Source organism: Eucalyptus grandis, chromosome 5 (genome assembly GCF_016545825.1).
Source record: "Eucalyptus grandis isolate ANBG69807.140 chromosome 5, ASM1654582v1, whole genome shotgun sequence".
NCBI classification, from domain to species: Eukaryota; Viridiplantae; Streptophyta; class Magnoliopsida; order Myrtales; family Myrtaceae; genus Eucalyptus; species Eucalyptus grandis.
In genome coordinates, this window is record NC_052616.1 from 31,473,375 (window position 1) to 31,499,443 (window position 26,069).

The window sequence follows — 26,069 nt, forward strand, 5'->3', positions numbered from 1 at the left end:
ACATTGAGAAAGGGGCATTACTAATTATAACAGAAATGGCTCACATCATACGAGATGTGAAGGTGTGCTCCAGGTGTGCAGTCGGGTGTGTCGCACTCAAGCACTCAAAATTTGCTTAAGACCGTCTAGCTCTAACACTAAGATAAAAAGATAAGAAATATGCAAAAGGGAGAATATTTTAGTTTATGTATATTTGTATATATAAAGAAGAGAACATAAGCCGGCTTTACATGACAAATATAGAAAGTAGGATGATATAAATATATTACAATGGAGATACATACACAATCCTAAAAGATAAAATAAATATCATAATGCTATCTAACTAACAGCTTTTCCATTGTATAATACTTGGTCACCTAGCCACAACACCCGAAAGGGTTACTCCATTAATAGTTGAGGCTCCTTGAGTGGGCATGACACGATCAAGTTTCTTCGCATCTCTCCCAACTGAGAATGCAGGCTGCGATGGTTGGCTGAGTGTTATAGTATCGCCTCCTAAATTATGAACCATGAGTGACATAGTCGGTCGATCCGCCGGGTCTTCTTGAATGCACAATAGACCAACATGTACACATTTCCGCACTTCAATTTCATTACATGACTCATTGATCAACTGATCGATAAGTTCCAACACTCGACCTTCGGACCACAACTTCCATGCCTGTCAAATAGCAAGAAAAATAAACAGGGGTAGCTGCACAAAAATCTTCGATTTCGTATTAAACTTGGATGGTGATTAGGAACATACAAAAGTGAGAAGGCTTTCACCCTCCTCTTGAAGATGAAAACCATTATTCTTGTGCCCGCTTACTATCTCTAGCAAGAGAACTCCAAAACTAAAGACATCTGATTTCACAGAAAAGAGTCCTTCCATCGCATATTCTGGTGCCATATATCCACTAACCAGATTTATGTGATGAAGAGCAATTAGTTGGAAGTAGGAAACAAAGAAAAGGAATTTTCTATATGGAACTTCTGAAATATTATGTGCTCAATCTGGTGTTGTTGAGCTGATCATTAGAGTCCTTTGTTGGCCTAGTGATCATTCGAACATTTAAGGACGTACAAAGATATTGAGGCACTTACTAGGTTCCAACAACCCTGTTTGTGTTCGCCTTGTCTTGATTTACACTGAAGATCCTTGCCATTCCGAAACCCGATATTTTTGGATTCATCTCGCCATCTAGCAAATATTGCTAGCTTTCAGATCTCAGTGGATAATTCTCAAGCAAGAATCCTCATGCAGACAGAGAAGTCCCGAGCTATTCCACAGGCAATGTTCATGCGCAACTTCCAATCTAGATATTGCCCTATATTCGAATCTGTCAAAGATGAGAGACTCAGATGGAACTCAACTTTATAAAACTAAAATTAACTAGCTCAAAAATTAAAAGGAAGACATCCAGGCTTCTGTTGGGCAAGTATTCATATATCAAGAGTTTTTCTTCTTCTTCCAAGCAGCATCCCAACAATCGGACGAGGTTCCTGTGTTGTAGTCTGGCAATCAAGATGATTTCGTTCTTCAACTCGATGAGTCCTTGGCCTGAGGTTCTCGAAAACCTCTTAACTGCAATTTCTTTTCCATCTGCCAATGTGCCCTGAAATAGCGTAAAGTCAGTAGTGAGATCCCTATCTGAGAATTACTAATGCTAACCAAATCCGATTCAGTTCATGCTATGGATAATGACTCTGCCAGTTTGCTACCATTAGAAGATTTTCCCAATTTCCCCGTAAATACGTGTTGAGTCACTAAATTGCTTACCTTGTACACAGGGGCAAACCCGCCTTCCCCAAGTTTACATTCATTGGAGAAGTTTCCTGTGTTCGTGCGTATGATGTCTAACCGCATTAGAGATAATTGTTGACAAGCCACTGGCTTTTCTCCACGAGAGTTTTCCTTTGAAAACTCTTCTCCAATTTCTTGTCTCAGGTGAAGTAACAGAACCTCTTGGCTGTTTTCCTTTTCTGAGAGTCCAAGAGTTTACTCTTGTAAGGTAAAGGTTAGAAGATGGTCATTCTAATGGCAAGCACGATGAATTCACTTATACCTTTCTTTAATCTCTTTGTCCTCTTTGAAAAAATACACGAACTCACGATAATTAATAGTAACCCCGATCTAGTTACTGAGCTAACTATTGCAATCCATGGATTTCGTTTGACCCCTGTCAAGAAAGAGAAATTCCTTGCATCTAAACAACCTCAAATCCGCAGACTTTTTATTTTCACCTAGTGTAAATAGTACCGAGAACTTGCTGAAAGCAGGAGAGAATGATCATAGTTTAGATAGTAAAAGCAAGTCAAGTGCAATGTGATACACAAAACAGCTTATATTGAGAATTAGAAACGACGTTATGGTACCATTATACGTTTACCATGACAAATTGAGTGCACATTTTGAGTATTATATAACTCATACCTTTACTGCCGGACTCAGTGCGGGTTTTGTTAGTTGGTACCTGATCAGAACGATACATTTTGTACCGCAGATTACAACTTGGCTGAAAAATTCTCCCACCTCCCCTTTTATAATTAAGAACGGTAGGAAACTCTTTGATGGCAGAAAGCAAGCAACTCTTACAATCTAACTTTGATATGTCGGGGGTGCACTGCACAAGCTCATGCAGGGTCACTGAACTTGAGACATTAAGGTTTATCGTCGCATATAAGCTTTCCGAGGAGATCGCCAAGTCCGTGACATTCCTCGCCAAATCCGACACTTCCACCTCAAAGTCCTTCTCCTTATCGAAAGTTTGCTCCACAATCCAGTTGAAGGTAACTGAAACGTCCGCAGGTTTGGCAATGAAAATAACTGGTGTTGTCTCCATGCTAGAGAAGAATGATCTGTTAGTGTAGCGCACGAGACACTCGTCGTACCATATGATCGCCTCTTTCTGTCCTGGACATCTTTCTATGATGGTGCTGCAAGCTGCGCGGATGCAAGACGGACAGAGATTGGCAGCAACATCCCCTCTAAAGAGGCATAGTAAAGTTGCATTAGTAGTCACATAAATCTGAAAAATAATTTTTGGGTTGGCATTGAATCACCGTACTTTGTAAAGGATTTCGATTAAGTCCAATATATCGGGTCCATTATGAATCCTACCTCTGAGTGAGCCGATTCCAAAGATTGCAATGATTGATTTGGAAGGTCTTACTCGAAAGCTGAAGTTTTTGGTATGTTTTCGCATGGTATGTACCTGCAGAGGAAGAAGAGACCATAAACTTTGTCGGGATCTTCACCTTCCGTCGTGTTGTAGAAACCGTAAATGGGTCCTTCGTTGTAAAGCCCCCTGGAAAGGAGGCGGCTGAGGTTGACTTGAAACTTGCTATGTGCAGCGTAGTTGCCCCTATCTCCGCACCGCTCTTGAAGGTATGTCTGTGCACTCACAGGAGTGCCTGTGATGAAGAGGATCAGGCATGAAATCCAGAAAGCGAAGGAGATATTTCTGGGTACATCGATGATATTTTTTCTTGAACTTGGAAAGAACGCAAGTTTTGTAGCTGCTCTCCCAGAGAAATTTAAAGACGGCCATGGACTTTCTTTCAACTCGAGGAGTACGATAATAAGCAACATCTGGAGGGCGAGGTAAAGAAATTGATCAAGAATCAAGTTTTGTAGCTGCTCTCCCAGATGCCGGGGTTAGCAAATACGAATTAGTCCGATTTCCGCGTTCCCTTGTCAACAGGGACGATTTCCACGTTCCCACGCTCCTGGCTTGTACTCCCAACGATCGGGTGGAACCCAAAAGACCGAACGAAGTTGTTAAACGGGGTCCGACAAAGAGACAATAGAGGCCAGCACTAAATATAAATAGATCATCCGAAGGTTTGGTCCCCACAATGGATACAAATCAACTAAGGGTCAAACCCAAAATATCCGACAAAGACTTGGCAATGGTTATGAGTCATCCTAAGCATGTTCCTCCTCCTCGTTCAAGGCCCGAGTGCGAATCGCCATACCTACACATTCTTTTGGGGTCATCCAGAAGCATAGGAATTTTTCCATGTGTGGGAGCGGAGGACTATTATACCTGATGAGATTTGTTTCGAAGGAATAAGGGTATATATGTTCTTGGTAGAAAAAATATATAGGATGCTCTAATGAAACTCCAGTGTTTGTTGACGATGACACGGGACTAAGAACTCACCACGTTTTTTAAGGTCAGAAATGTTGATTTTTCGCTCTTCAAAATCTAACACTCCTTTTATATGTGAACAGCTCTGGATATCTTTTCAAATTTCTTCTAAATATGTTTTTCTATGCTTTGAGCAAGCAACCCAGTTTATGGGGTCTTGTAAGAGGTGTTAGAGAAAGAAATTGTGTTTCAAAAGATCGACGCAATATTCATTGAAGTTCATAATTTTTGCGCAAATTCAACGGGAATATCGTGAGTATCATTTTTCTTTTGTGCTTTCTTATATAAGTATGTCTTGAAAGATAATGATATGTTTTCTGTAATATATGTTGGCAAATGATAATAGAAAATATATATTTTTTCCTTATTGATTTGATAGATATGACTGATCAGATTTAGTAACTTTTGCCTATATCCCGCTAGTAGACCTGATTCACGCGTGGGGTTGGCTAAATTTTTTAAGCCTATTTACCGAGCTTGGACAAGTCTGGTCAACGGGTGGGCTAGGTCTGGGCAAGGGCTTGAGGCTAGTCCTGTTGCGCCCTTATTATTAAAATAATTTACAAAAATATGTCTTAATACATACCTCACTTTTGACCCAACGAATAAACAATCTTTGCAAACCATTCATATAACCTCTAAGCAAAACTCCACCTTGAAAAGAGAAAATTACCCCTCCATGCAGAATTCATTTTAGTATACTGCTTAGGTTTAAATGGTTTAGTTTTTAGTTGGTTTTGGCTGATTTGGGTGGGTGTGAGAAATTAGGATTTAGAGTGGGCATTTTACAAAGTAAAAGGGGACATACTGATAATTGATGTGAAGGGTGGTTTTCAAAAGTAACACTTAGTATGTTTTTGTTTTTTTTCCAAAAGTAAAGATATATGAATGGTTGTTCATGAACACTAATAAATGTTTTGGTGTTTTTCCTTTTATTAGTGATTTTACTATGATGTATAGATTTTATAAACACTAGTAGCACAAATTAAGCCGAAAATTCCGATATAGGAGAGAAAAATAGTGGTAAACTCACATATAAAATAATATAACACAAAACCCTATAATTATTTTTTAGTTTAATTTTTTCCCTAGCTAGAAATTTTAAAAATAAAAGAAAGAAGGTTTCTCCACTAGGCGAGCCTGGCCTGCTAATGTTTTTTTCTTGGGCGCCAACGAGCAGGTCTAGTGGACAAATACCGTTGCTGAGTCATCCGCATGCATTACTTGATACTAATGGTGGTTGGTTCCAAGGTGGGTAGTTTCAAGGTAACCTAAACGTATTTTATTATAACCAGTTCTAAGTTTTTGGACCCTGTAACCTACCATGTTTGCTTGAAATCGGTTTTGGAATCTATCTTGTTTTTCCAGTCCGGTTCCAGAGTCTACCTTAACCTTTTTTTTTTTTTTTTTTGCCTTTTTTGGGTTTTTTTTTTTTTTTTGTAGCAAAATCATATGAGGTTATGAGTAATGAAACGATTCAATGTAAAAGATGAACAAAGAAATCACTATCCACCATAAACAACAATCCATAATATGAATACCTAATCCCATACAATTATAATGACAAAAAGTTCAAACATGTAATATATAATGTAAATTATAAAATTCCATTCTCCAATCATCCATAAAATTTTACGAAAGAGGAAAGATTGGTGAGGAGCTTTGAGGAAGGACAAAGGACGAAAAAGTGCTAAGGTTAGAATTTATGGGAAAAAGAAATTAGATTTTGGCTTTTTAGCTTATAAAATCAGTTCCAAAATAGGACAAAGTCTGATCTAGTTCCCAAGTGGGTTTTCACTTAGAACCTATTACTGGACCTAGTACAACCAGTTCCTGAATCGGTTTGTGGACCTATTTTTCAGGCGGTCCGATCCGGTTTCTGGGTAGAACTGGTTTGGTTGCACACCTCTACTTGATACTATTGTTTGGCATTACACATTGTTTTCTTTTTACTATTGTTTGGCATTACACATTGTTTTCTTTTTACTTAATTATATCAAATGACAATAGGTCATTAATTAGGGAAGAGGAAAGATTGGTGAGGAGCTTTGAGGAAGGACAAATGACGAAAAATGCTAAGGTTAGAATTTATGGGAAAAAGAAATTAGAATTTTGGCTTTTTAGCTTATAAAATCGGTTCCAAAATAGGATGGTCTCGATCTAGTTCCTAAGTGGGTTTTCACTCGGAGCCTATTCTTGGATCTATTACAAACCAGTTCAAAAATTTGGAACTTGTTCTTGAACCGGTTCGTGGACCTATTTTTCAGGCGGTCTAATCCAATTCCCGTGTAGAACTAGTTTGGTTGCAAACCCCTACTTGATACTATTGCTTGGCATTACACATTGTTTTCTTTTTACTTAATTATATCAAATGAAAGTAGGTCATTAATTATGAATTTTTGTGAACAAAATTATCCAAAATATCCTAAACTTATTGCGATTTTGCCAATTCAATTTAAAACCTTCTAATTGTGCCAATTGAGTTATAAATGTTTTCATTTTTTTTTTTCGATTGAACCCATCTGGGCAATTTTGGCCAGAAATGGATGACGTAGATGCCAAACGTCTTACATAGCATGGCTGACGCTAATGTAGAATTTTTTTAATGATATTTTAACATCTTATTAAATTTCTAATAATGTTTTCTCTTTATATTTTCTTTACCGTTTTTTGGATTCGGGCTAGAGAGGGTGTATGGCCCTTGCCAGCTAGTGGGCAAAGGTTAAGAGTTTGGCAATGGTCGCATTGCCCATGCCAACTCTAGGCAAGGCAAGGGCATGGTGACCCTTGTTGGCCTTGGCCCCAAGCGAAGGCCACGACGCCCTCTCCCTTTTGGGGCAAGGCTGCGATACCCTTGCCAACTTGAGTCCATAGAAAAGAAAAGAAAAGGAAGGAATGATTAAATAATAATAATAATAAAATAAAAAGTTATTAAATATTATTTAAAATGTTCATATGACTCATAAGACATCCGGCATTCATGTTAGCAATTTTTTTTTTATCAAACTTAGCCAGATAGACTTAATTGACAAAAGGTAAAAATATCTATGATTGAATTATCAAAAGTACAATAGGTGTAAGACTTTTTGAATGATTTTCTCTAAACTATTAGATGAAGACATCATCTAATGTATGAATAATCTAACACTCCTCCACATGCATAGGCTGAACATTGGCAAGTAAAAGAGGTACATAGGGGTTTAGAGAGATTTGAATTTAGGACTTTCTACTCATGCGTTATCTAGTATTTAATTCTAATATTCATCACAAATTAGATTTCAATGAATATACTAAAGGTAAAATATCAAATTTATATATGCTTAAATTTTAATTTATCAATGGGTTACAAATTGATATATATCTCAAGTAAGTATATGTATAATTATGATAGAACAAAAGTGATAAATTGGATAGAAATGCTGACTATCGGGCTTTTTAACCTTACAATTACTAATCGATGATTGCGGAAATCAAGGATTTAGAAATGATTTAGAAATGGCAGTCACAATGGTAAAGAGATCACACACTGTAATTATCATTCTACCTACCATTGTATAAAAGAGAAATGAACTGGAGGAGGATTGATGATACTTGGTCATCTAGGTGAAACATTTGCAATTGTTAGTTCATTAACAGTGGAAGCTTTGTGAATCGGGCCGATGGAATCAAGTGTTTTCACATATCTCCCAATCGAGAATGTAGACTGCAATGGTCGGGTAAGTGCGATAGTATCATGGATAGTATCGTCTCCTAGCATATGAACCACAAATGACATAGTCGGTTAGTCTCGCGATTTTCTGCAATGCATAATAGACCAATGTGTATGCATTTTAGCAATTGAAGTCCATCGCATAACTCTTTAATTGACAGATCAGTAAGTTCCAACCCTCGATCTTTAGATCACAACTTCCATGCCTGTCATTTTGCAAGAAAAATAAGGAAGGATGCTGCACAAAATTCTTGGATTTCATATAAAAATGGGATGTGAGTAGGAACATACAAAATTTTTGGTGTGTGGTGGCGCTTGTTCTTGTTTTTCATTCTTTTCGTATATATATTTTCTAACTTACTCCATGTCATCATACTGGCCACAAAAAAATCCATATCATGGATATATTAGACCATATTGCTAGTAAGCACGGTCCAAAGAACACCCAAGAAGCATGGTCCCGAACTGGAACTAAAATGAGGTCTAAGCATGCTTAAAAGTACCTAAAACTATTGACATGTGAGCCTCTATTTACAAACAAGTAAATTAGCATTAAATTAAGCCAAATTCGTCAGAATCATGTTCAATGAAGTATGTCCAAAAATGCCAAGCAATGTCTGGCAGATGAAAAGCAAATTGTACATTGACAAAGTGATGTGTAAACATGCTTTGAACCCTAAAAAAGAGATTAGACACTACCCATAATCTTGAGCATGTAATAGAATAGTCAAACTAAGCCTATTTCATTCAAATTCACCTCTAATTCATAACGCCCGCATTCTCTTCTCTTTCCTTCAGCACCTCACGATCTCAAAGTAACGCGCATGAGCATCATTTGACATGCACAACCACATATGGACAGGATTCGATACATTCAAAACACTCGTGAACAGCATTCGACATACATCACCTATGTATCCAATCCGTTTGCATATTAATGAACTACGTACAGGAAATGCAGCAAGACGCAACCGACATCAAATGGACATCAAAACATTTATAAACAGAATGCAATAGGAACTAACTATCCACGATTGAGTTAGGCATTCTGTCGAACAAAGTTGTGAGCATGTGGTGTGAAGCATCCAATAGACAGAATAGCTAACAATTGAAAACAAAATATGACCTAGCAAAGGATGGTGGTCCGAGTGTGTTCTGGGATGGTGTAAAACCAGAGCTTCAGAAAATTGTGGCCTCCCATAAATAAGTGTTTAGTCACTGAAATGCTTGCCTTGTATACATGACCAAACCCACCTTCCCCATGCTTACATTCGTCAGAGAAGTTCCCGGTGGCTGCGCATATAACATCTAATCATATCAGAGTGAATTCTCGAGGATCCACCGGCTTTTCTCCTCGATAGTTTTCCTCTTAAAACTCTACTCCAATTTCTAGTCTCGATGCAAGAATCGAACCTCTAGGCTGTTTTCCTTCTCCGACGGTATAAGAGGTTACTCTCATAAGGTAAAGTTTAGAAGATGGTCCTCTAATGGCAAGCAAGATGAATTCATATATACCTTTCTTCAATCTCTTTGTCCTGTTTAAAACAATGCATGAACCTATGATGGATAAGAGTAAACACGATCCAATGACCGAGCTAACTATTGTAATCCATGGAGCTTTTGTTTGTTTCACCCTATCAAGACAAAGTGATTCCTTGAATTTAGTCTCGTGTTGGAGAAATCCTTCCTGGAATGTTTTGAAGCCGACAAAACATTTCTATCGCCTAGTCGAAGATTTGCAGACTCTTCTATTAAAGTCCAAGACCTGGGACTACTGACTCAAGACTCAAAGTCTATTCTCATTGATAGTTTCGAATCCGTTGAAGAAAGGCTATAAAGAACTACTTCATTAAGGATTTGGCCTTATCAACTGGAGAAGATCTCTTGGCTGGATATGACATAACCGATTCCTTTATTCAAATCAAGAATGATTAAAGATCCGATGATTGGCGAAGTATTCTTAGAAGGTTCTACTTATGGAAACCAAGATCCTGATTGTATGGGCGAGCAAGATTGATAGGCTATTGACATGTTCCTTTAATAGCTCGAATAATCTTCTTAATTGATTCTGTCCAACGGGAGGATTGGAAGAATTCCTTTGGTAAGTGCCAACGGGTATAATAGCACAAAGGAGTATAAAAGGAAGATGTTCTAGTTGTTCAAGGAGGTGCACGATAGAATAATTCCAAAGTTTGAAGCTCTTTGATTCTTAGTCAATTCATTTACTGAGCGAAATCTTGTACGCAAAAGAGAGTCTATATTTTGAGATACCTTGAGGAAGTGTGATAGAATATCTACACTGTGGAATCAAGGGAAAGTATTGCTGTAACATCTCTTTTGTTCATAGTGAAATCCAGCCAGTGGGCTGTCAGTGCAGAAGAGTGGACGTAGGCTTGAAATAAGCCGAACTACTATAAACCTTGTGTTCAATTTTCTCTTCCCTACTCTCGCTTTACTTTGTTCATAGTTCGTTTTGTTAACTAAAGGAGAGCCTTTCTATTGTTTGCCTAGCATTGCTTTCATATCTTGAGAAATTATTTAAACACCTATTCACCCCCTCTAGGTGCTATTACTAGCTATATCAATTGGTATCGAGCATGTGTACTCACTTTGTTTGAAGTGTTTTACTCGTGAGTTAAAGATCCATGGCTAGTATGCTAGCTCTGTGGCTGGTGGAAGGGCAAAGCAATACCGCACCACCTTACTTTGATGGAAATGATTACAACATCTGGAAAACAAGATGAAAACGTTCCTACGATCAAAGGATCCTCTAGAATGGGACGTTGTAGAAAAATGAATCACTCCTAAAGCTGCATCTGTCTCAAAGAGAGGAAAAGAAACTATTGAGTCAAGTGAAATGACTCAGGAAGAGATACTCAAGAGACAAGCTCTTGATGCAAAATCAATTTATTATTTATATTGTGCTTTGTCACCTACTGAATATAACAGAATATCTTCGTGTGTTACAAAAAAGAAGTCTCGGGATAGATTACATATCACCTATGAAGGAACCGATCGAGTAAAAGAGACAGTAATCAACATTCTCCTCGGTCAATATGAAGCCTTCAAAATGAAATCAGGAGAATCTATAACCGACATGTTTAGTCGTTTTACAGAAATCGTGAATGGTCTTCAAAATCAAGGTCAACCAATTTTGATCCCATGAAGGTAAACAAGTTATGCGTGGACTCTCCAAGGATTGGAATCACATAAAGACCTCAATAAGAGAGACACAAAGAATCATGCCACTATCTCGTCGATGAGTTGGTTGGAACTCTTCAATCTTATGAAGTGGAATGAATCAGCGAAGACGAAGGTCCCAAAGGTAAGAAATCCATTGCATTAAAATCCAATGATGATTTTGATGTCACAGATTCTAAAGATGATATGGATGATGAGGAGCTTGCTCTCATGATAAGAAGATTCAGATAGCTGAACAGAAAAGGAAGAAGATTCAATCCAAAGAAACAAAGTTTTCAAAAGCAACAGACCAAGTTTGTTGATGATGATGAATCAAACAAAGATGTAGTTTGCTTTGAATGTAAGAAAAAGGGACACATCAGACCCAACTGTCCTCTTCTGAAAAAGAAGAAAGGAAAAGCTGAAAAGTATCGAAAGGCTCTTAAAGCAGAAACCTGGAGTGATACAGAGTGTAAAGAAAGTGATGATGATTATGCCAATATATGTCGATGGCACAATCGGATTTAGATTCAAACTCCGAGGCGCACTCATTCAGACAGTGAATTTGAGGTAAGTAACTTTAAAATCCCTATTAAAGTTTCTAAATACATTGATGAGCTGTGTTTTAGTCTTAAGACTTCTCTTAAAAGGATTTCCGAACTTAAAAGAAAACTCGCACTAAAACAAATGGAAAATGTCTGAAAGAAAAGTTGAAATGTTTAGACATGAATGTTTCTACTCTTAAAGAAAGCGAAGATAATCTCTTGAAAGAAAATGCATTTTTAAAAAATGACTTATCAAATATTTCAAAAGATTTTCAATAGGATTCGAGAAACTTGAAAAATTCTTTCAAAGACAAAGACCTTATTTCAATAAATCTGGTTTAGGAATGACAACGGAAACCATTCCTTTAATTGATTTTCCTAAAGTAAATGAAAGAATTAAGCAAAGACCTCCAAAGACATTTTACAAAAATTATTTTCAAAAAGTATTTGTAAAACCAAAAGAGGTCGAAATGCTCTCGATGTTCAAAGTGCAATAATGTAGATCATTTTGAAAAGAGTGTCCTATGGTTTGGAAACCTGTTAAGAAAGTATGGGAAAAAATCACATATCATACTAACACCAATGGACCCAAGAAAATATGGGTACCAAGGAAAGGTTAAGTCCTTTTAAATGTAGGTCACTATCAAGAAAAATGTAAAATGGTATCTCGGATAGTGGATGCTCAAGACATATGACAGAGATTCATATTGCTTCATAAAGCTCGTGCTCAAGTAAATGGTGGAAAAGTCTCATTTGGAGGAAACAACAAAGGAAGAATTGTGGGATTTGGAATCAGAAAGATTGAAAACCTCACAATAAGCAATGTTTCCCTAGTGGAAGGACTCAACTCCAATCTGCTCGCAGACGCCAGTTGTGTGATATCGGTTTCAAAATCAATTTTCAAGAGGGAATATGTTCAGAACCAAAAAGACTCTACTCAGTCATTCATGAGCCGAAGACATGGAAATATCTACCTCTTGGATGTGAAACCAGATGAATCGCAATGTCTAATCTCAATTCAAGATGAAGCGAGCTTATGGCATAGAAAGCTTGGGCACATCAATATGAAGCAGATAGCCAAAATTTCAGCAAAGAAGCTTGTTCGAGGTCTACCTAAATTGTCATACCAAAAGTCTGATCTATGTACACCATGCGTATTGGGAAAACAGGTAAGAAATTCCTTTAAACCAATAAATCAAGTTTCCACTAATCGTGTACTGCAGCTTCTGCATATGGATCTCTTTGGGCCAACCAGAACTCAGAGCATTGAAGGATTCTATGTAAAATGAATTTGCTCAGACTCATCTTGAAGAATCTGAACTTGCTCCAGACTCTACAAAGTCTAAATCTCAAGAAGCAACTTAGACTTTGAAAAACCAGCAACAAATGGTTATTGCAAATTCAAATGAAGGAAATGATCATCGACCTAACAAATCAACCAATAACTGGAAGCATAAGTCCAGTCATCCCAAAGACCTCATTATCGGTGACATTAATGAAGGAATTCGCACAAGATCCAAAAGGCGCGAAGAGTCTAGTGCTGTGGCTCTTATTTCTGAAATAGAACCAAAAAGTATAGACGAAGCTTTATCTGATGAAAGTTGGATTGAAGCTATGCAAGAAGAACTCAGACAATTCAGTATTAATGATGTCTGGGAGTTGACTCCTAAACCAAAAGGTAAATCTATTATTGGAGCTAAATGGGTTTTCAGGAACAAGATGAACGAAAAAGGTAAAGTCGTAAGAAACAAAGCAAGACTCGTGGCCAAGGGATATACGCAAGAAGAAGGGATAGACTATGACGAGACTTACGCACCAGTAGCAAGGTTAGAAGCAATTCGATTATTACTTGTTTTGCTTGTTATAAGAATTTCAGGTTATTCCAAATGGACGTCAAAAGTGCCTTCCTAAATGGATTTATCCATGAGGAAGTTTATGTGGAACAACCACCTGGGTTTGAAGACCCAAGGAAGCTAGACTCAGTATTCAGACTGAAAAAAGCCTTGTATGGATTGAAGCAAGCACCTTGAGCTTGGTACGAAAGGCTGAGTAAGTTTTTAATTTAAAATGGCATTGAAAAAGGTAAAGTAGACACTACTCTATTTATCAAAAGAGAAAGCAAAAGTTTTCTGCTTGTTCAAATATATGTTGATAATATCATTTTTGGATCATCTAATGAAAGTTTGTTCAAGAAATTCTCTAAATCTATGCAGGATGAATTTGAAATGAGCATGATGGGTGAACTAACCTTCTTTCTTGGATTTCAAGTGAAACAATTGAAGGAAGGGACTTTTATTCATCAAGAAAAATATGCTAATGATCTTGTCAAAATGTTTGGATTGGAAAATTGCAAAAAGACTGATATACCAATATCAAGTTCCTTGAAAATAGACGAAGATGAAGGAGAAAAGAAAGTTGACCAGAAGCTATACAGGAGTATCATTGGTTCACTTCTTTATCTTACTGCTTCTAGACTTGACATTTTGTTTAGTGTTTGCATTTGTGCCAGATTTCAAGCAGACCCTAAAGAATCTCATCTAAGTGTCGCAAAGCGTATTATCAAATACATTGCTTCAACCTCAAGCATCGGCCTTTGGTATCCTAAAAAGGGAGACTTTACTCTCCTTGGATACTCAGACGCAGATCTAGTCGGTTGTAGAGTTGATAGAAAGAGCACATTGGGTACTTGTCAGTTACTTGGAAGCAGGACAATGTCTTGGTTTTCAAGGAAGCAAAATACGTAGCTCTTTCTATAGCGTAAGTAGAGTACGTAGCTCTTGGAAGTTGTTGTTCACAAATTCTGTGGATAAAACAATGATTAAGAGATTTTGGAATTAAAGATTCATGCACGGAGATTAATTATGACAACACTAGTGCAATCAATCTTACCAAAAATCCGATTCTTCACTCAAGAGCAAAGCATATAGAAATTCGACATCACTTCATTAGAGATCATGTTCAAAATAGAGAAGTTTCGATTCAGTTTGTTGACTCAAAGAACCAACTGGCGGATATATTTACAAAGCCTTTGGAGAAAAATCAATTTGAAATCATCCGTTCCAGACTCAACATTTTGAAGCTTAAAGAAGTTAAAGTCTAGAGACTCTTAATCTCAGACAATCATGGTTCTTGATTGTAAATTATTTTATTTTCTCTTATATTAAATCTCATAAAGGTACGATCATTTATCCATTCATAATTGATTTATGCTATCTTCAATTTCCGTGAAAAGTGCAATTTTTTCATTTTCAAAAAGAGTTAATGGCGATTATCTATTTTTTGAAAAATGCAGTTATTTTTTTAAAAATGCATATTTTAACCTTCCTTTACGATGTTTAGCATTTCCCCGTTTCAACTGAGCTATATATAGTCGGTTCCTCTTCACTTAACTCCAAAACCCTAAAAAGCATCGATCCTCCATTCCTGTCTTCCTCCCTTGTTTAATCTTTGAAAATGTTGTCATCTTTCTTGGGAAAGTCAAGCAAGGAATCTTTCGAAGACTGAGAAAGATGTCCTCTTCAAGAAAGTCTTCAAGAATCGCAAGCAGGGGACCACGGCGAATGAGTGAGGGGCTTACTCACTTTGATCTCACCGAGGAAGAGGAGTCACCAAGTCAGTAGCAGAGCCCACAACATTTTCAGCAGCGTCATTCTCCACCATCTAGTCCACAGGATGCTGGTCATCAACAAGAGGAAGAAATGATTGAAGACGCAGATCCTGTAAGAGTTCAAAAGCCCTCTTTTATTTATAAGCTTTACCGTACTTTAAAGAGCATTGGTACTCCATTGAATTACATCGATGAGTTTCTTAAGGACAAGGGATATGGGAATGAATACATCTTTTTGCGAAAAATGGAGAGTTTGGAAATTGCTCCTAAGGGGTTGGTAGAAAAAACCCTTGCAAATATCCCAAGTGATCCGCGTGTTGGGGGATTTAATCCGATAGATGGAAATGATGACGACAGATTGTACAGAGAATTTCAACCGAGAATGGGTGTTCCGGCGAAAATTCGAGGAAAAAGAACAGAGTTGTTTAGATTGAAGGAACAGAAGGATCTATACTCCAAATTGTTGAAGCGTGGGGTGATAAACCCTAGGAGTGTGGATTTTGATTTCTTGGATTTCAATTTGAGGGAAAAGTTCAGTTTTCTTCAACTAGAACAGTTCTGTTCTGACACCACAGAAGCCTACGCTCAATTAACTGCATATTTCTATTCAAATCTTAGTTTCTTGGATGCGAATAGAATCTCTTTCAGTGTCCAAGATCAGGACTTTGTAGTGGATGTGGATATGTTGGCGGATGTGATTGGGGTTGAGAGAGGGAGATATCAACCCATTAGTGTCTCTATAGCTCGTGCCACATTGGAACTTGTTAAAGACAGAATGACAGAGGGAAGGATTTCCTACTCAAGGATGCATGCGTTCAATATTCTACTTCACAAGATTGTGACTAATTGCCTCAGATCGAAATCAACTTCCAAGACTGATGTTTCTAATTCAGAGGCAAAGCTGATGTACGCCATCAATACTGGGAAAATTTTTTCTCTTCCTCACACTATTCTGTTTCACATGTATAGAGCAGTGGTGAAGGACAAGGGCCAACTTTCTTATCCAAGTCTTATGTCAAAGATATTCAAACATTTGAATATTCAGCCTCCACAAATTCGCTGCGTTCGACCATGTGACAAAATGGTGGTAGGATTGAAAATGGTGTCCAAAATGCGTCTGAAAGAACTCGACAAGGCGTTGGAGAAATTTAAGGAGAAAACCCCTGTTAAATCTCATCAAGTCTCTTCTGCAGCGAAAAGAAAATGGAAGGAGTCCATGGTTGCTCCATCCAAAAAGAGAAAAGCTCTCATTATTGATGAAGATGATGAGGATGACCTCACAATTTCTGCTATAGCATTGTAGAAGCTGAGTCGTTCTATTCCAGAATCAATGGAACGACAGGAGAAAGAAGCAGAGGAGAGAGAAGAACAAGAGAAAGAAGAAGAAGAAGAAGCAGAAACAGAGGAGCAAGAAGCAGAGGAAAAGGAAGAAGAGGAGAGAGAAGCTAAAGAAAGAGAAGCAAAGAAAGAAAGGTTTGAAGAAGAAGAAGACAGAGAAAATCAACAGGAAGGAGAGCATGAGGAACTCTCTTCTCCACCTTAAGCCATGGAAACGGGGGGAGGTGGTGAGAACAGAGGAATGTCCTCATATCCTGTTAACAGTGAAGGAGTCAGCCGCTCTTTAGCAGATCTAGAGGACATTCATGCCTCTCAATTTCTTGAGGAGGGACATGGTGCTTCATCGCTAAATCTGCATGATTATGCTTATATACCATCGTCTGCCTTTTCTCCATCAAATCGTGCCTAAGCTAGTACGCAGACTGATAACTCAGCAGATTTTCACAGAATCATTGATGTTCTCTTGGAAATGCGGGGTCAGATATATGCTTTGGAAAGCGAAGTTCAGAACTTGAAGAATGCGGGACAAGCTTCTTCCATTTCATTATCAGATCAGATCCAAGCCCTTGCTCTTCAGATTCAGCCAATGCTAAAGGTGAAGAGGTGGATCAATTGAAAGAAGAATTGAAAAAGCTGGAAGGCATCATCTAGTCCATGGGAGATTTCCAGCTTGTTCGCATTCCAAGCAAACTTGACTCCATTCTATTCCCATCTCAACCTTTTTATGATGACAAAAAGGGGAGAGATGCGAGATTTGAAATCTTTGAACTTAAACTTGTTGAATTTTTAGTTTGTTTTGATGTGTGACTTGTGTGTTTGTGTCTGGATGATGATTGACTGAACGTGGATTTGGATTTGACTGCTACTTATATTAAGTACTATTGATATCTTATGAATGGCTTTACTCTTATTCAAGACTAACCTATTTTCTGTGGTTGCAGATTCTAGTGTTATCATTAAGCCATTAATCTTTATGAGATATCCATATTTGCTTGAGTAATATTTTGCAGGTCAAAGTTATTCAAATCTGCAGGAAAGTTTTGTCACCATCAAAAAGGGGGAGATTGTTGGAGAAATCCTTCTGGAATGTTTTGAAGCTGACAAAACGTTTCTATTAGTCTAGTCTGAAGATTTGCAGACTCTTTTATTAAAGTCTAAAGACCTCCGGACTACTAGACTTAAGACTCAAAGTCTATTCTCATTGACAGTTTCTAATCCGTTGAAGAAAGGCTATCTAGAACTACTTCATTAAGGATTTGGCCTTATCGACTGGAGAAGATCTCTTGGCTGGATATCACATAACGGATTCCTTTATTCAAATAAAAAATGATTAAAGATCCGATGATTGGCGAAGTATTCTTGGAAGGTTCTACTTATGGAAACCAAGATCCTGATTGTATGGGCGAGCATGATTGATGGGCTATCGACATGTTCCTTTAATAGCTCGAATAATCTTTCGAATTGATTCTGTCCAACGGGAGGATTGGAAGAATTCCTTTGGTAAGTGCCAACGGGTATGATGGCACAAAGGAGTATAAAAGGAAGACGTTCCAGTTGTTCAAGGAGGTGTACGATAGAAGAATTCCAAAGTTTGAAGCTCTTTGATTCTTAGTCAATTCATTTGCTGAGCGAAATTTTGCACGCAAAAGAGAGTCTATATTTTGAGATACCTTGAGAAAGTGTGATAGAATATCTACACTGTGGAATCAAGGGAAAGCATTGCTGTAACATCTCTTTTGTTCATAGTGAAATCCAGCCAGTGGGCTGTCAGTGCAGAAGAGTGGACGTAGGTTTGAAATAAACCGAACCACTATAAACCTTGTGTTCAATTTTCTCTTCCCTACTCTCTGCTTTACTTTGTTCATAGTTCGTTTTGTTAACTAAAGAAGAGCTTCCTTTCTATTGTTTGCCTAGTATTGTTTTCATATCTCGAGAAATTATTTAAACACATATTCACCCCCCTCTAGGTGCTATTACTAGCTATATCAGTTTGCAGATTTTTCTCACTAGGCATAAATAGTAACAGGAACTCAGAGAAAGCTAGAGAGAATGATCAAAGTTTAGATTGTAAAAGCAAGTGAAGTGCATTATGATACACAAAACAGCTTATAATGAGTACCTTTATATGCTTACCATGAAAATTGAATGCACGTTTTGAGCATTATACAATTTTTATACCTCTAGTACCGGAATCGATGCTGGTTTTGTTAGTTGGAGAATGTGCTATTACTTCTCATCTAATTTCCTCATAAAGAGGATTCCGTTCGAACTGCACCCAACAACTCAGCAAGAACGCTCGCACCTTGCTTTCCATCGCTAATGAAGGTAGGAAAATGAGCGATTGCAGCAGCCATGCAACTGTTCACAAATTGACTTTGCTAAGTCAAGGGTGCACTGCGCAAGTGCATACAAGCTCGCTGAACTTGAGACACTAACATTGATGGTTGCGAATAAGCTTTCTGAGGAGATTGCCGAGTCCATCACTTTCCTGAAAGTTTCCCCTACAACCGAGAGGAACTGGTTGGGATCTGATACATTCATAAGGTTGTACATTGAAAAAGCCAGCATTGATTCCATGATAGAGAAGAATGATCTGTTAGAGCAGCGCACGAGACACTCATCGTACCTTATGGTCACCCCTTTCTCTCCTGGACATCATTCTAAGATGTTGCCGGTAGCTATTTTGATGCAAGACTGACAGGGATTGGCGGCAACATAGCCTCTAAAAAGGGATAGGAAAGTTGCATTAGTAGTCACTTAAGTTTGGATAGTATTAACCAAATTGTTGGCATTGGATCGCCATACTTTTAGAGGATCTCAATTATGACCAACATCATTATAAATCCTAGTACTAAGTGAGCCGATTCCAAAGATTATAAGGATTGAATTGCAAGGTATTACTGAAAAGTAGAAACTTTGGATGTCTTTTCCATTTGATTCACTTGCAGAGGAAGAGACCATAAACTTTGTCTGGATATTCTTCTTCTGTCATGTTGTAGAAACAGTTAACGCATCCTTCATTGTGAAGCTCTACCTGTTGAGGAGGCTGTAGAGGTTGTTTTGGAACTTGCTAAAAGCAGTGTAATTGCCCTTATTAGAGCTCCCCTCTTGAAGATAAGTCTGTGCATTGACAGAAGTGTCTGGGATGAAGAGGATCAGGCCTGAAATCAAGAAAGCGAATGCAATATATCTTGGTGCATCGATAATCATCTTGATTCGTTAATTTGGAAAGAACGCAAGAACAATAAGAGTAGTTCAAAGAGAAGTAAGATGATGAGCAACTTTCGGAGGGCAAGATCCACAAACTTGTTTGATATCAGTAACGTTCAGGTCTTGCATTTGTCGACGTGCGGACCCCTGAAGTGCCTTAACTTTGCCCAAAGAGAAACTTAAGTGCCATAACTTATGAAAGGTACACTTAAGTGCCAAAATCGGAGTAAAATGGATCACTTGAGTGCCAATCCGGCCAAAATCCGGCCAAAACGTCGACGTGGCATTTTCCGATGCGACCTGAGCCCAAAACGACGCTGTTTTGCACGCCGACGTGGCCAAAACGGCGTTGTTTTGGGCGACGTAAAAAAAAAAATAACTAAATTAAATTTAGTTAAAATATTTAAAAATAATAATTTTAAAATTAAATTTAGTTGAAATATTTAAAAATAATAATTTTAAAATTAAATTTAGCTGAAATATTTAAAAATTAATAATTTTAAATTTTAAAAATTTAAAAAAAAAAGAATTAAAAAAGGGGGAGGCGGCTTAGGATTAGCCTCGCCGCCGCCGGCGACCCCGGCCGATCGGCGACGAGGGTCGCGAGCCCTCGCCCCCAGATCGGGCGAGGGTCGCGCCCTCACCCGATCCGGTGAGGGTCGGCAGCCGACCAAGCGAGGGCCGTCGACCCGCTAGATCCGGGGGTGAGGGCTCGCGGCCCTCGCCGGATTTGGGCGAGGGTTGCGAGTCCGCGCCATAGATCTAGGGAGGGTCGCGGCCCTCGCCGGATCCGGGCGAGGGCCCGCGAGTCCGCACCATAGATCTAGGGAGGGTCGCGGCCCTCGCCGTGATCCGGCGAGGGTCGCAGCCTCGCTCCGATCTTGGGCGAGGGCTCGCGAGCCTCGCCGTCGGTCGGCCGGGTCTTCGGCCCCGGCCGTGGCTTGGCAACCCCGGCCAACCCTCCCCGCCGTCGCTGGCCTTTCCCGACGGTGGCGGCCGAGGGCTAATCCCCACCGCCTCCCCCACTTTTTTTTTTTTTCAACTAAATTTAATTTTGAAATTATTATTTTTAAATATTTTAACTAAATTTAATTTTAAAATTATTAATTTTAAATCTTTTAATTAAATTTATTTTTAAATTCAATTTAATTAATTTTTTATTACTTTTTTACCATGTCAGCCCAAAACGATGCCGTTTTGGCCACGTCAGCGTGCAAAACGATGTCGTTTTGGGCGCGTCGCCAGAAAAAATGCCACATCGGGCGTTTTGGCCGGACTTTGGCCGGAATGGCACTCAAGTGATCCGTTTTTTCGAATGTGGCACTTAAGTGTACCTTTCGTAAGTTATGGCACTTAAGTGTCCATTTGGCCAAAGTTATGGCACTTGAAGTGTTCTTTCTGCATTTGTCTGATTTGACCAAGAACAAGTTTTGCAGCTGCCCCCCTGATGCCGGCTTCAGAAATGACGGATTAATCAAATATTCAAATGCTGTAATCACTAGAGTCTACCCAACTGGTTTCATTTTCCCAGAAGAAATGAGGATGAACATTCCTGGCTTGAGCTACCTAACAAAAAAGCGGTTGACTGGAAGGCTGACAAGGACTAGGCAGTGGTTATAAGTCCAATTATGAGGTAGGGTTGCTCAAGTCATACGTGTGTTCATCTCTCGTGTTCAAGATCATAATTTGAATCATCATTCTTGCGTATTCTCTTGGAGTCATCCAGGAGCATAGGAATGCACATCTCCCATAAATTATTCGGTATATGTGGGATGGGTAACTGCCACACCCAATGTGATTCTCTTCAGAGTCACAAGGGTGCGGATGCCTTTGTTAAATAAACAGCCAAAAGGAAACTCCAATACATGTTGATGAAGATGATGGGACTAAGGAGATTGATCCGACAAGACTTAGCTGCTTATTACGTTCTTGAAGCTCAGAGATATCGATTCTTGCTCTTTGAAAGTGAACAGTCGAGAGTACTCTATGCCTTTTTGATCTTTTTCCAAATGTGTGTTCTCTGCTTCGAAAGTCATGAAGCTCCGTAACTTTTGCGGAGGTTCATTGAGTATATTACAGGTCTGCCATTCTTCTTTTGTACTTCCCTATATAAGCACGGCCTGGAAGACGATGTGATATCCTCTTTATTATATGTTGGCAAATGATAGTAAAAAACCATTCGCTTCCATATTGATTTAATGGATGGTGAAAGCCAGAAAGAGAATATATAAAATAGGATGCTGACTAAGGGTGCGTTTGGTAACATTTCTGTTTAAAAATTGTTCCAAGAAATGGAAATAAAAAAAAATGTTTCTGTTCCGGGGAACAATTTTTGAACAGAAAAAGACGTTTGGTAAACTTGTTCCAGGAATAAAAAATGAACAGAAATACGTTTGGTAAATTTGTATAATTTTTTAATTTTTTTAATTTTTTTAATTTTTTCTATTTTCTTTCTTATTTTTCTTATTCTTTTATTTATTTTTCCTTCTTTTTTTTTTCTTTTTCCTTTTTTTTTTTTCTTCTTTTGCCGGTCGCTCTTCCTCCCGGCGTCTCCTCGCACGACCGTGCGGCGCGCCGCAAGCAAGAATCGAGCCGATGGTGACCTGAGCCACACCATCGTCTCCTCCACCGCATCGGTGACCGCGCCGATGCCTCCTCGCCGCCACCATACCGGCCGTTTGTCGGAGCAGCCACCGCGCCTGATATTGTAGGATGCTGACTAACTTGACCCTGATATGTTTGGTCAGAAGTAGGGCCGGTAAAATGGTTCGTGTACCTATGTTATAACTAGGGGTGAGTGTGGTCCCCGAATAGAATCGGGAATCGAAGAACCAAATTGGTCGGTTCTGGGTTCTAAAGGGACCGGTTTCGGTTCCTAATTCCCTTTTTCTGGGAACCAGCAGTTCTGGTTCCTAATTCCCTTTTTATGGGAACCGGCGGTTTTGGTTCCTTAAAGCCCCAAATCAGAAAAGTACTTCACATTCACACGACATTCTCTCTTCTTCCGTTCTCTACCTCTATTCAACGCCTTTGCCACTTGCGCCGACGCCACCGCCGACCTTTGCTTGATGCCACCGCTGCTCGTCCTCGACGCCACCGCCGACCTTGCGCTGGCAAGCCATCCCCGACCTCGATTGACGCCACCGCCTGCTCGCCCTCGACGCCACCCACGACCCTCGCTGGCGAGCCATTGCTGACCTCGCTGACGCCATTGCCGCCGCCTAGCCACCCCCGACGTCGCTAGCCTAGTCGCCGCTGACGTCGATCGCCCAACCTCCCCTAAAGCCAGTCGGCCAGTTGCCCTTGACGCTGCTCGTAGCTCGCCTTTTGAGCCGGTAATCTTTGCTGCCCCCTCTCTATGTTGTTATTGTTCATTTTCTTGGTTTCCCCTTATTTGCCACAGCCGGCGACCTGAACGAATGTGGTTTGTATGTAAGATTTAGGGGGGAAATTCATGTTTGCAAGAATACTACTTTTGTTTAGCTCTATTTCAAAGTGTTTTTGTTTTCAAGGTAGCAAGTTGTGACCACTCTTTTTCCCCCTTTCTATGGAAGCGTGGGATATTGTCAGTATAATGGGCACCAAGTGCTTGATTTTATTTCCTTCCGCGAGCCTCTTTATGCTCCAATATTTTCTTGTGCCCTCGGCTTGCTTTATGGATATCATTTATTATTTTCAGTACATGTAAGATCTTAACAAACTCAGTGCTGGTATAATGCTCATGAAATTCGTAAAGCAAAATTAAGTTCCAGCGTGAATATTTGATTGTTGGTTTTGGGTTTGCTTTGGCGGTAGTGTTGATGGGGGATGCTGGATTTGGTTATGAGGGGATGAAAAACTATGGGTAAAATTTTCTTAGAAAAAATGGGAGAATTGAGAAAGCAGATTTCAAGAAGCTGGGGTCTGTCTCTCTTGTTGCATATTAATACGAACTGGAAGATCCAATTTTCAAGTCCATGTGATTGATAGTGGAGTAGTACACTTAAGGCTTTGAAGGATCCATTTCAGTTTGACCTTTTTATTGAACATTGTAAGTCACTCATGGATGAAACTGGACTAGTCTAATCCAGATAAGTTGTTAAAGCTGAGGACTGTAGGTTTTAACTTGCTTTTGTGCTCTGCAATTGATGCTGTGATGACTGCTTGTCATGTTTTGTTTGAGTTGTTGCTTTACTCCTGCGGGATCCTTGTATGACAATAAGCAATCTTATTTTTTCCTTGAAGATTTCCTATTCTGTCTACACATGTCAGTTGCATAATGCTAACTCCATGAGATCTACAGTTCCATAGCCATTATTGAGTTTCACTAGGTTATATTTGGACCTTTTTAGTATATTTGTGAAAAATTTACCCCAAATTATTTTTTTATCATCAAAAACCCTAAACCGGTATACATTTGACAAATTTACCCCAAACTGGTATACTTGTGACAAATTTACCCTTGTTAGTTTTTGTTAAATTTTACTGTCAAATTATTAAGTTAAATAGCACATGACAGGTTGACTGGTATACCAATTTGCGATTTTAAGATCCGTTTGTCATAGTTTACAATTTTTGTGATTTTTTTGCGGTATTAATTCAATTTAGCGGAGTGTATATTTGTCACAAATTTACCGTTTGGGGTTTTTTGCCGAGAAATAAATTAGTTTGGGATAAATTTGTCATAAATGTACCAATTTAAGGTTTCTTATGGTCAGTCAGGGTAAATTTGTCATAGATGTACAAGTTTGTGGTTTTTCATAGTTAAAAAAATAATTTGGGGGTAAATTTATCACTTGTGTACCAGTTTGAGGTTTTTCAAGGTATTAACCTTTTTTTTTTTTTTAACTATTAGGGGTTCGCCCTAGTAGCCACCCTTCCAACTTGGAAGGGGGGGTTGAGGATTCAAATCCCCACATTCTTAGGGGATTGGGGTGGGGATGATTTCATTTCAGGAGTGGGTTTCGACTCCCACGCCCTGCAAGGAGGCAATGGTAAAAGTCTGAGAGTGAGTGTTAGAGTAGGATTAGAGTAGGATTAGAGTAGGACCGATAAAAAGAAAAGAAAAGGTATTAACCCTTTTTCTTTTGATATTTTTTTACCAAAAAGAAAAAGATGCTATTTCATTAGATGGTGCCAAATCTAGTGGCAATTTCTAATCCCTGTGTTTTTTTCGACCATACGAGAGGCTAAGTTAAATGTTAAGATCCGCATCGGCTTGTTTAACCGAGCAGTATATAATACTGTCATTTTGTGTCATAGACTGAATAAGATTCATTTATTAGAGAAATTATGATATCTGTTCAGCAACTTCGTGGCTGGTTGATTTTACCTTCTTTTCTGTATCTTTAAATTATGCTCTCATTACTTTTCTCTTATTGATAACAGCTTGGGGAAAAAATCCTGCCTGCCAAGGAAGACTTCATTGTTGTCCATTTGCAGTATGTATGCTCTCATTGCCATGAAGTTATACCGTCTACGGGACGACGGTTTGCAGTCAATGCAAAAATTTTCAGCTATGCAAGAGGTAATATCTAAATAAGATTTTCCCGTTGCATCATTCTCGTTCTCGGACATTGCTTTGCATGACATGTAGCAGACTTATTTGTCATTAGCGGAGTTCGAGAGAAATTTGGCATGACAAAGGATGTTTTCTATAAGTTGCCCAAATGGAGACAGAACAAGCTTAAAATGGCACTTCAATTGTTTTGAGTTTGGTTTGATAGCTCTATTTATTCTTTTGCTTTCTCCACTAAGGCATGGTGAGTAGAAGGAAGCTTTCTTGGATATCCGTAATAAAATATTTCCTTGTCTCAACTTTCTTCAATATTACTTTAAATATAGCTTCATTGAGTGTTGTCTAACCACCAATTAATTACTTTTCATTGTGCAATTGGTGAATTTGGAGTGGCATTAGTTAAAGGGACAAAAAAATGTGTTTTTTTTTTTTTTTTTTATGCTTGTCCTCCCAAGGAACTATTTTTGGCAATTTATGAACATAGAAGCTTTGGTTTGTCTCTTTCCTTCTTCGTTATAGTTCAAATCTGAAAATGAAAAAAAAAAAAAAAAAAACCTGTTGGAACCTGGAACCTATAGGTTCTTAGTTCTGACAGGTAAGTTCCAGGTTCCAAAAAATGAGGAATTTATACTCGAAAGTAGGTTACAGGTTCCGTTTGGAACCGAACCAGAACCAAGAACCTCTCACCCCTAGTTATAACTCAATTTTAAGAGGCACAATGTTATATAGGTAACTCGTTTTCTTTCAAAATGGGTTAAGTGGGTTGTGGAAAACTAAAGACCCAAAAAAAGAGCCAATATACCCGACCCGCGAGACCCATGAGACAGACGTGACCCATATTTTA

At 38.7% G+C, this 26,069-nt stretch overlaps 1 protein-coding gene across 1 annotated transcript; it reads right to left on the bottom strand.

The window, feature by feature from the left end:
* Nucleotides 1-355: 355 nt before the first annotated feature.
* Nucleotides 356-22,850, bottom strand: LOC120293830 (cysteine-rich receptor-like protein kinase 10). The gene is made up of 9 exons (XM_039313600.1): nt 22,766-22,850; nt 19,553-19,679; nt 18,955-19,046; nt 3,201-3,399; nt 2,420-2,973; nt 1,766-1,968; nt 1,474-1,601; nt 752-902; nt 356-664 (listed from the first exon to the last, which is right to left on the bottom strand). Exons 1-9 carry the CDS (start codon nt 22,848-22,850, stop codon nt 356-358), a joined length of 1,848 nt encoding a protein of 615 aa, XP_039169534.1.
* Nucleotides 22,851-26,069: the final 3,219 nt, after the last annotated feature.